Below are 12,039 nucleotides of genomic sequence, written 5' to 3' on the forward strand. Positions count from 1 at the left end.
CCAGGACTCCGACCAGGGCCAGGAAAAAAACAAGTAATCTCATTCCAAGACAAAGACAGAAAGCAAGTTGGAAAACAGATATAAGGGGATAGAAGACAGTATGTACCTCCCTGCCCTCTATGGGAGGTCAGGATCCCCACCCAGTTCGCAAACATTCAATCGCTATCACCCAAATAGAATACACTAATAACATGACACACTTTAAACTATCGTATCAAACAGACTGGTTTTGGGTTAACTCGAGTTCACATGGATGAAAAATCGAACAAATTCGTTTGATTTTCAACTATGGTGAAATTGATAGTTACTAAAATCAATGCAAACATTATATCCAATTGCATAATTTTAAAAATCACATTAAAAATTGAAGTATATTAGATGTGCTTGAAGAGCAAAGGCAGATGACGTTAAAAATTACAAATCTGTGGACGGAATCCGTGACGGGGTGGCATTCAATAATGTAAATATATGAATTCCAAAAATTCAAAAAAACATTTAACTGTATTTTTGAACGAGTCTTCATACGCCACTTTTATGGTGATTTTATCCTAAATTGAAAAGATATTTTGATGTGAACAATGCATAAAATATAAGGGCAAATTTTGAAATTTCCATCTTGTTTTTAAAAAACAGGAATAATAAAAGAAACAGAACAAAACAAAAATAAAACAAAAACAGATTGATGTCAAGTAATCTGAATATAACTTGATGGCAAATTCATGGCTATTTTGCTTCATACGAGGGAAACATAACTTCTCTCATGTGATAATCTAAACTTTATGATATATATGCGCTTTTTTTCCTCTTAATTTCTCTTTTCGTTTTGTATTGGCAGAAAGGTTGTCTTTTATTTAAAAAATAAAAAAACCCTCGATTGTTAATATAACTTATTATTTGTGTGTATATCTGCTGAAAAAAAAATCCCACTGGATGAATTGCGTAGTACGATCATTAAAAATTCAAGGTTATGAGAAAAACTCCCTCTGTCTCCACCGAGATTCAAACCGTGACAGTCTGATCAAATGCTATTGGTTAATACCTACTAAGCAATCATCACGCTAAAAGCTGATGGGTGGGAAGAGCAGTGTTTCCAGTTGCAAATAGTTTCTTAGATAATATACATGTATTTATGTAGTTATATCTTACTATTTATAAATAATCATAACTTCGTTAATTTCACGATGAAATTTGTAAAACTCATTGGGATAAAATGCCACATTCAACAAATGACTAAGCTGTCATTTATTTTCTTTTTAAATCTTAAATGTCAATATATAGCATCTCTTAAAACCAACTTACACAATCATATAAAGATTGATACAACTTCGTTGTTTCAAATCTAACATTGAATTTGAATATTTTGACAGCACCATTTGGGTTGTATCCATAACAATCAAATTATGAATAGACTAGACAGAGCTATTCACGTCAACAAAACTTGAATGCGTTTTATAAAAAAGTGGAAAGTCATTTTAAAGCCATCATAAACTTCAGCTCTATTGTCAATGAAGAATATTTCACACTTTTAAAGTCCTCTGAATATTTTCAACACCACCAGTACTTCTGTAAAGTTTTCTTTTCTCTAACTGGTAAGATGACCGAAGAATTTTTGGTGCTACTTTGAAAGTGGAATTCAAAATGCAGCCTTTCACATGCAAAAATGCTTTTTGCAACCTTCTCCAGCCACAAGTGTCTTCACGCAATGTAAGATGGATTTCAAATGTTGGAGGAGTTGATACATTTCCATATATTGTACTCAGTGGGTAAGATCTTCCTTTGTCCTGAATTGTTATATAAATTGCACACCCGAGAACACCACAAGGTTCTGATAAGGACATCCGTATAATGTCCTCAGACACTTTTGAAGTCAATGTTTGGGGAAGAATGATCTGACACTGATGATCTTTGTGACAGGAATCGCGAATTGCCGCCTCAATTTCATCTTTTATTTTCAAGTAGTTCTGATATTCATCTAGGGCAAACAAGTCGTTGTTTTCAGAAATCGACATCCTAGGATGACTATTATCTGTAATAGGATGAAAAAGAAAAGAATTAAAAAACAAGAAAAAATATACAATTTAAAAAATCCTAGCAAGATCAAGATAGCTTTACTTTAAACGTCTTGGTCAATTTTAGGTTGGCTTTTTAAATAAAATTTATGCAGTCAGCATTTCAAAATAGCACTTGTTATCCACAATGGTCTTAAAAATGTCAGCAATGGATTGGGATCACCGACAGTACGCTTTTAGCAATAGTCTTTAATACTTATCTCCCCCTATCTGATGGTTTAAACCCTTGTCAAGACATGTTGAAGGTAAGATCCATGGAAAAGATTTTTAGCAATTACTACTCATCCAATTAAAGGTAAGTTGTCATTCAGAGCCATTGACCCCATGAAGCCGGAGTTTATCCCAGTTTCTGTCATGTGAAATGGACAACAGCAACTGCATGCTACTCTTTGGACAGGACAGAAGTCGATTGCAAAGTACTTTCCGCCAGATCTAATAGACCAAGCTACCTAATCAATGCTGGGTGGACAGGTAGGATCATAAAAAAAATCCGGTATTGATCTCAGTCCTTAGTGTGTGAAGGGAGTGCTTTACCAATTGAGCTATCGGGAACACCTTATTGAAGACAGGCGAAGTACAAAGGTTTCCAGGAGTAAAAAATCTTTTTTAATTGTCCGAAAATGTTACATCAGTTATAATGAGCACAATTTTTCCACCTATCTTCGTCATATTCAATACAGGTTTAAAACAAATCAAATGCTTCAATGCCAACGGAAAATATGAAGATTATAATATCTCAGCAGTCATTCAACTTTATCACGAACTCCGCAGCCCAAGAGAGGCAGAAATAATTGCGTGCTGCACTTTGGATAGGAAACTGTTCAAATTTAAAAAAAAACAACTTTCAACCAGATTTAGTAGACCAGCTACCAATTCACTGGTAGTCTTCCTCCACCCTTCAGTACTCCCTCTGTTTGAAACTGATCTCTTTGCAAGTTAGTAAAAACCTATATCAAATAATTAAGCTATCCTTAAAAGGATAAAAGGATTCTAGAATTAAAATTTTTTTTTTTATTAATACCTTTATTTTATTTGTTTAAACAATCTGGAATAGTAAATAATGACTATTGCAAATTGCAAAGAACATCAAATATAATTGAGGACTATAAAGAAGCAACTTATCGGCTGCAAAATTATTTATTAAGCAGCACATTCCATCAGATAAGAGCAAAAACATTTTTAAAAGAAGGGTGCAAAATAAGAAAAAATCCTAATAAGTAGAGCAGAACACCAGCTCGGAATAAGGGATTTATAAGACAATTCTAACTTTTTTTTAATACTGGAAAAATATAACGGCAGCCATAATTATAAAACAATCGAGGTACACTTCTAGGGGGCTTTGGAATTGGCCGATGAAGTTTCACAGTGACTGAGGGTCACTCTATAGCGCATGTAATGATCTGTAATGGAAATCACACATATAAATGTCTTTCATATGACTTAAAATGGCTGACTGACTCAGTTTGACGAGATTCTGGAGTTGAAAATTTTGCAATCTCCATTTAGGCAACTTTACATGGGATGAAAGAGGCACAAAACAAGTCTGAAGCAGTCTATTGATTCCCAAAAATATTGTTGTGTATCAATTGATTTTTTTTTTTTTTTGACTTATTCTATGACTGAACTGATGATTTGTTTAATCAGAAATATTTCTTGTGAAGTGCAAACAATGGGAGAAAAACAATGGAACAAAAAGAAAAAGGTGGAATGAAAGAAAGAAAGAAAGCTTAGTAATATAAGAGGGGAGAAAAAGGGAATGAACTTGGGAGAAGTCAACTGACCAGCAGACGACACATTTTTACATGTCTGAAATTGGCAATGTTCGAGTAAAATTTCTCTCACCTGAGTTCTCAATGAAATCATGTCTGAAGTCCGTTTCAATTACAACAGAGCCATCAGAATCGTTTTTGTTCCGATCCATAAATGCTTTCATTATCAATTTAACTTTTGTCGTAATTCCACTGATATCAAGCATCCCGTGTAAAAAGTCACACAAACGGTTTTGGTGGAGCGGTCGGTCGGGCTTCACTTTTCAACAACTTTGACAGGATGCCAGACTTAACGATTAAACTCAATCAATAGCAGTAATTCATTATCCACGGTTTACTTTCCAGACAGATCGTTTATCAAATGAGAATGCCGGCAATTGCTTTTATAGCTTGCCTTTTAACGTGAATTTTGACAGTGACTGACGTTCACTCATCGCGCTACTCAATGGAAATCACACAAATGAAGTAGGCTGAAATCAGCTGACTGACCCACAAATAATGAGAAAGAGACAGGGTTGCCAGATTATTTTTCAACAAAATGCCAGGGGAAGACTCAAAAATTGCCAAAACACTCAAAAAGATGCCAAAGTCTGTTGACTCCCACCCCTACTAAGAAAACTACTCACTTTTGATAGACAATTTACTATCATATCCTGGTGGCTTGCGTGTTTTCTTTTCTTTTTCTTTTCTTTTTTTTTTTTATTTTTTTTTTTATTTTTTTTTGAATTATACTAAATTTCCTGTTGGGGTAATTATTTACCTACTGACTACTAAGTGGAGTGCTAAACCACTACACCACGGTTGGATTTTAAGAATGAAAAAGAAATGTGAAGATGTTTGTTTTTACGCGTTTAGAAATAATTAAGAAAAGGTGACATTTGAAGTATAATATACAAGAAAAGAAAATGCCAAATGAAAATGCCAAATGCCAAATGATTTTTCTAATGCCAAACGGTTTTCAAAAATGCCAGATTTTTGGAATCTGGCATTTAAAATGCCAAACTGGCAACCCTGGAAAGAGAGAGAGAGAAAGAGTGTGGGGACATGTCAAGGGTCATTATTGAGCCAATGAAATGAGAGGGAATGATGAAAAGGTCGAGGTCAAAGTCAAGTGACTAAATCGACAGTCGCAATGAACAACCCCGACCGAATACCTTGGCCGACTGACAATTTAAAAAAAAAAAGGTTTTAAATTAAATTTAAAAGTAAAATTGAAATTTAAAGTTATTTTTAATAATGAGTCTTTATTTTTAAAATCGAGATAATCCAGGATGGTGTAAAAATAATTTGGCTTTCGAAATGACTTTTAAAATGACTTCGATTTAAAAAATAAAGAAAATTATATAATAACGAAAACCTTAGGGAGAAAAAGAGAAGAATATTGCACTCTGGTTATTGGTAAATATAACAAAGTAAATACATAAAATACGTTTCTCTTTATTCATTTTGAGGGGCATTTGTCTTTAGGGCCTAGGCCCTATATCTTATTTTTCATAAAAGGCCAAGATAACCCAGGCTTCAGCCGCAGTTCAGTCCACAAAGTAAGTGATTAGACTAAATTACTTGATCGTACAAAAACGAGGTCAAACATCAGGGTACGATCTCGTGTCTTCCGTTTGTAAGTAAAATGCCTTAAAACATGTCTATCTGGAGGGGTAAAGCGTCAGGTATAAATTATTTTGACTCCTCTGCCTCTTCTCATTCAGGAGCCTCCCTACGACTTTCCTTTGGTTTCTCTTTGGGTGGGGTGTGGGGAGGGGGGGGGGGGGAGGGCACGACCCCTGCGACCCAATTATGTCATATCAGTGCCTGTATAAAGGAAGAAAATGGAATGGTCAAAATTCTAGATTTACAAGTAAAGGGGCCCAAGAAAAGGGGGACAGATTCAAATAGCAGGAATAGAAGTATATTCCCAGAAACTCTTTTTAAACAAATTATATTGTAGAAGAAATAATACGATGTAAAGGAAAAACCAAGGAATTTTGGATAAGGCAGGTCATACATTTATCACACCAACTAAGGTCTCAATAAGTACCTTGCTGTAGGCAGTTCCAAAATTGTCAAAATGTTAGTGCAAAAGGTCGCTTAACAGGCAACCTGAATTGTATGAAATGGAGCTATGGTTCCAATTGTCTACAGGACAATAATCACGATTGAGCGCACTAAGCAAAGTGAATATGTTGAATACACAAAAAATTGTTCATATCATAATCTATTCTGCCCCCGAAGTCCCGGGTTTGAGAGTTTTTCCCAAGATGAGAGTCATTTAAATCGATCGATATTTGAAGGACGAGTTTTCTGGCCAAATTTTTAAGTATGTGTTTTTCCAGACAACAAACAAATCGAAGGGCCAGAGTGCTCAGAGTTCGGGCCGTCCAAGTTGAAGTGCGATATCTTATTCACTTAGGCCACCGCACTCCAATCAAAGGCTATTACTTAATAAATCAGTTTTCTAATTTTACGCAGAAAACTATAATTTTTCTTCTCCTTCTTCTTCTTCTTCTTCTTCATCATCATCATCATCATCATCATCATCATCATCATCATCATCATCATCATCATCATCATCTCCTTCCTCCTCCTGGCAAATACGCCAGGTTACACTTATGAATGGGCGAGAAATGATGCCATTTTGTAGTTCACAGACGCACTTCATCAATATTTTGTATAAGACCCTTCAAATCCAACGTCCATGACAGCTCACCCAAAGCATGGGATAGGGTCACATGAAATATTATGGTGGGATGTCACACAATAAAAGCGGACATATTCTCCTCTTGTGTCTCAAGTGAAATCGTCTCACATGTTAATGTGTGTGACAATTGGAGCAAATCATATAGGATAATCCTTCTCTATCTCATTTTGTCCAAAATATTTTTGACATTTACAATTTATGGCATACATAATAATTAGGAAAGACTACTTTAACATGATGAACATTTTCCTTGAGGACAAACCAAAAACTACAAGTGGATACCAAAACTCGAATAGTAATAAACATCTATTATCCAACGCCGCTGTTAGTATTTTTTTAACATAATGTGACTACTACTCTCGAACTAAGTGTTACAACCTACCCCATATTATCTTTCATCAAATTCCGACTGTACAATATGTGAATAGTGAAAACTCAGCGATTTTCATCTCAGTGACAACTCGTCCCGGTCTCCCAAACTCCTTCAACTAAAAAAAAAAAAGATAAAAAAAAGAGGAAATTAAGAGCAAGTTATATTCAAAAACTTAATTACCTCAGCAGTTACATGAAGCAAATGCCATGGAATCTATAAAATATAAAAAGCTGGATTAAGATAAAAGGCAAAGAGTTTCTTTTTCCATCAGCTGGCCAGGTAACCGAGTTGTATGACCTACTTTCGTGACCTACTTTGTGGTGTAATAAATTGTGCCCACGTACGGCCAAGACAAACAAAAGAAAATAATATGACAGCCTTGCTTGGTCGATCTTTCAAGCTCCTTGTAGTGGAATTTTCCATAATCGTCGTCGGCCTTTTTGGTTTATAATAATAGATGTGTGGGGCGGAGGTGGTAGAAGATAAATGAAGATGTAGGAAGAGGAGGAGGAGGAGGAGGAGAAGAAGAAGATGAAGAAGAGGAGGAGGAAATAGAGAAAAAAGGGGAGGAGAAGGAGGTGGTGATGCCAGAGGAGGAGGAGGAGGAAGAGGAGGAGGAGGAGGAGGAGGAAAAAATGATGATGATGCGAAGAAGAAGAAGAAGAAGAAGAAGAAGAAGAAGAAGAAGAAGGAAGAGGAGGAGGAGGAGGAGGAGGAGGAGGAGGAGGAGGAGGAGGAGGAGGAGGAGGAAAAATGATGATGCTGATGATGACGAAGAAGAAGAAGAAGAAGAAGAAGAAGAAGAAGAAGAAGAAGAAGAAGAAGAAGAAGAAGAAGAAGAAGGAGGAGGAGGAGGAGGAGGAGGAGGAGGAGGAGGAGAGGAGGAGAGAGAGAGAGAGAGAGAGAGAGAGAGAGAGAGAGAGAGAGAGAGAGAGAGAGAGAGAGAGAGAGAGAGAGAGAGGAGAAGGATGAGAAAGAAAAAAGAAAAGAAAAAATAGGAGGGAGGAGAAGGAGAAAAGGATGAAGGTTAGAACGAGCTGGACAAGGAGATCGAAAATGAAATGAATGAAGAAGAAGAAGAAGAAGAAGAAGAAGAAGAAGAAGAAGAAGAAGAAGAAGAAGAAGAAGAAGAAGGAGAAGAAGAAGAAGAAGGAGGAGGAGGAGGAGGAGTTGGAGGAGGGTGGGGAGGAGGAAAAGAAGATAAATCAAGACGTTTTTGCTGATTTTGATTATATTCTTCCTACCTTGCCACTGTAAGTTTGCAAAACACGAATTTATTTATACGAGTACTAATACTCAAATAACATTAGCATTTCGATTGACATTCTTTATTTTCAAATAAGAACACGTGGATTTCGGCTATAATATTGTGCGTGCATAGTTTCCGCGTGCGTTTTAGTTGTAATTTATGTTTAATAAACTCAGATTAACTAATTATTTTAATTGACAATGACTGAAACAAAGACTTTACACTTTACACCACTCCTGTTCAGTCAAGGAAATATTTTAGATTTTGAATAATTACATATCAAACTAAACATCAGCAAGCCCTGGCCAATATAATCTAGTAATATTATATTTTTTCAATGAGATAGATAGAAGATTATATATTATGGGGGTTGTCAACTCTTTTGGAATGATGATTCCAAATAATTGATGTACACATATTAGCAGGTCTGGAAAAAGAACGCAGCCATGGACTCGATTAAACATTGTTGTAATGGACAATATTTTACGTCGGTTTGAGAGAATGTCCATCAAAACAGTGATCCTATAACAATTAGATTTGTCAGACATGCAAATAAGTAAACGTCGGAAGAAAGTTAACGAAAAGAAAAGTGAATCTTTATAATGTCTTCATGTTGCCAATTAGTGAATGCAATCATCTCTTACTCCTAACGGCGATATTGAATCAAAAAGACGAGTGTTAACCTTTTGACGGCGAGAGTTAATTTGCTACTAAATTTGCTTTTATTATCTATAAATAAATAATTAATAAAAAATCTCTCGAATTTGAACTTTATTTATTGTGTTGTATTAGATATAAAGCAAACAAAGTATTTATCAACACTATCGATGCGACAATGTCTTTATGGAAACCCGGGACGCATCGCACTTCCTGCTCTATTGGTGAAAACAATCAGGTTTGACGCTTGCAAAGGGTTTTAGGCTTAAGGTAAATATATTTATCTTGGTTCGGCCACACAGAATGCGTGACACTGGCGGCAATATCTCATCATTAGGGCTGTGCGGGTACCCGGGTCCTACCCGGGAACCCGGGTATTGCAGAATATTTCGGGTACCCGGGTAGAATCCTCGGGTACCCGGGTATTTTTCAATTTCTCTTTAATACGTTATTTTATTGGTTTATAGAATATAATTCAATCATATTGAAGTTTTAAAAAACTATCCGTAATCAAAATAAAATTATTGATTACATTATGGACTTTCCAATAGCTAGGAATAAGTTAGGAATCAACCTGCAGAGATGAGAAGGTACTTCGAGATGCCCCTTGTAAAAAGAGGTGAAGACAACCCTCTTACGTGGTGGAAAAAACACCAAGCCTTGTTCCCTGGCTTGAGCCAAGAAGCCAAAAAATTACTGAACAATCCAGCAACCAGTGTACCTTCTGAAAGGGTGTTTTCAAAAACGGGAGAACTGATCTCTGCTAAGAGAAGCTGTCTCGGTGAAAGCCACATTGACAAGTTGATCTTTTTGAACAAGAATTGCTAATGAAGGAAGTTTTTTTTTTTTTTTTATACCCCTTTTGCCTTGATTTTCTCAATCGTTGAGTTGTTGCAAAGTCTTTATTTTTTGTTTTGATTCTTAATATTTTGTTATATCTTTGTCTACAGTTTGTTCAAATAAAGATATGCTTAAAAAAAAACAAGAAAAAAACAAAAACAAAAACCAAACAGACAAACAAAAAACCCCGCATATCAGCCCCCCCCCCCCCTCCTTTTTCATGGCGGGTACCCGGGTACCCGGGTATTTGGGAACCATTACCCGGATCCTACCCGGGTAATAAATTACCCGGGTAGGAACAGCCCTACTCATCATATATAATAGGCGTAATTTCCAATTAAACCCAAGTGTCAAGACTGGTAGCAAGGGATCACAAGAAAAGCTGTGATGAGTAGACAAGTTCAGATGTTTAGTCAGCAGGATCCTGTATATTTAATCTGACTTCGAGTTATGGTGATATGTGACAAACTCCACGTTATCTTAACACGTAATGGTTGCTGAAATAGTCGTCAATGACACATTGAAATAGGAGGAAATATCGTAAAAGAATAAAACTTGTATTTGTTTGGTACATGGGATGCGATGAATGGGAAGACTTTCAGGTCAGATCATCTTTATGTTTTATCACTTTGTAAATACAATGACAGAAATTCGTGCAAAACGAAAATTATTTTTTTAAAAAGAATAAAAACTGACACAAAACGAAAAAAGAAAGAGAGAAAGAACTATAAAAACGGGACTCGAACTTCAATGCTCCATTTGAAGAGTAAAGATAAGATTTATTATTGACGACATCTGTATAAGGAAGTCTGTACGTCCACACAATTTCACTTTCGTGTTGGTCCTCGCTCTGTGACTTGTGGACATGTCGGATAATATTATGGAAAGCAAAACGACCCTACTCGGACTGTTACATGAAAAACTTGTAACAAGCTTTAAAAACTGACCAATGAGATCAAGATTGTCATATCACCCGATATTGACCCATAGTTTCCATCTTAACAGTGTTCTTAACGGAAATTTTCCATTCTCTGTTTCCATACTCAAACATAATAAATGCCCCCCCCCTCTCTCTCTCTCTCTCTCTCTCTCTCTCTCTCTCTCTCTGTCAGTGTATGTGAATTTGGTATTTATAACGCAATAGGCATATCACAATGAACACTTGCAAAACCCGTCCATGCTCAACTGCCTCTGCTGCAAACGTATAAAGTTCCTCGCAAGATTTTCCAAACATATTATGTGACCCGATACCGATCAGGTATTATGTTGGACTGAAAATGTGACCACCGTCTCCAAACGGTACTGCGTCGGGATGAACTCGAAGCTGAACATTGAATTTATAGTCACAGAATTAATAATAAATTCCCTTTATTCACCCCCAAGGGGAAATTTGTCTTTAGGGTCTATTCCAAGGGAAAACTGGATTAACCCAGGCGTCAGCCGCAGTGCAGCACCGCAAAGTGAGCTAGAGTGAGTTGGCTTGCTCAAGGCCACACAACGAGGCAGGTAGTCGAACTCTGTTCCGTTTGGGTACGAAGCAAAGACCGTAACGCTGAGCCCCCCTTGGAAGACGACACTTGGGAGTTAATTTCTCTACGATGTGAGGGAGAATAAATATAATTTCCTGCATTGTAAAAAAATTCAAAGTTCGTAATGTATATAATTTTCATTCCAAATTTACTTTTTGGGGTCCGATTCATCCCTGCATAATACCGTTTTGAGACGGTGGGTCACAATTGAGTGAAAAATCATTTTGGTCAGAGTTGAGTTGAGTTGAGTTTTTTAGAGTCTAAAAAAAAAAAAAAAAACGAAACTCATTCTCCTCAGTGGAGGCATTTACATATTATATTAAGTCACGTTTTGGGAATTAGGTAAGCATAAACTTCGATTTTATGCATCATATTATACCCAACCCATGTCACTCAGGTCTTTGTTATTGCTTTTAGCGAGACATTTTTATGAGTAGTTCTCACTAAACTGTATAGATAGAATGCGCTTGGCCAAGGAGTTCACAACATTGCCATCCGGAAGTATAACGGACCAACACACAAACTCTGTGTAACCATGAACTTTTATAGTCTGGTTAATACAGTTTAGTGAGAACAACTCACAAACGCGGATGGCAAAAACAATAACAAAGACCTGAGTGACGTCATCTGCATACTATCTCTGACAATAAACGTTCAATATTACACATAGTTTTGTGTGTTGGGACGTAATTTTCGGCTGGCGAATGCTGTAAGCTCTTTGGCTAAGCGCATAGCATCAATACTGATCGGAGACGATCGGTCACATTGGGTTCGTGACTGTCAAAATATAGATAGATTGAAGCTGACGTCACTCATGTCTTTGTTATTGTTTTTTTTTTTGCCATCCGCTTTTATGAG

At 36.4% G+C, this 12,039-nt stretch overlaps 1 protein-coding gene across 1 annotated transcript; it reads right to left on the minus strand.

Annotated features, from left to right (window-relative positions):
* Positions 1-248: 248 nt before the first annotated feature.
* LOC144972721 (DNA damage-inducible transcript 4-like protein) lies at positions 249-4,316 on the minus strand. The gene is made up of 2 exons (XM_078914277.1): positions 3,912-4,316; positions 249-2,026 (listed from the first exon to the last, which is right to left on the minus strand). Exons 1-2 carry the CDS (start codon positions 4,042-4,044, stop codon positions 1,518-1,520), a joined length of 642 nt encoding a protein of 213 aa, XP_078770403.1. The 5' UTR covers positions 4,045-4,316; the 3' UTR covers positions 249-1,517.
* Positions 4,317-12,039: the final 7,723 nt, after the last annotated feature.

This window comes from Berghia stephanieae, chromosome 5 (assembly GCF_034508935.2).
Source record: "Berghia stephanieae isolate SIO BIC M18660-M18661 chromosome 5, UCSD_Bste_1.3, whole genome shotgun sequence".
NCBI lineage: Eukaryota > Metazoa > Mollusca > Gastropoda > Nudibranchia > Aeolidiidae > Berghia > Berghia stephanieae.

Excerpts from the sequence above, each read along its gene's own strand:
- LOC144972721 (XM_078914277.1), bottom strand. The coding sequence starts at position 4,044 with ATGCTTGATATCAGTGGAATTACGACAAAAGTTAAATTGATAATGAAA. Across the intron at positions 2,027-3,911 it reads TGATTTCATTGAGAACTCAG|ATAATAGTCATCCTAGGATG; the intron begins GTGAGAGAAATT and ends ATCCTATTACAG.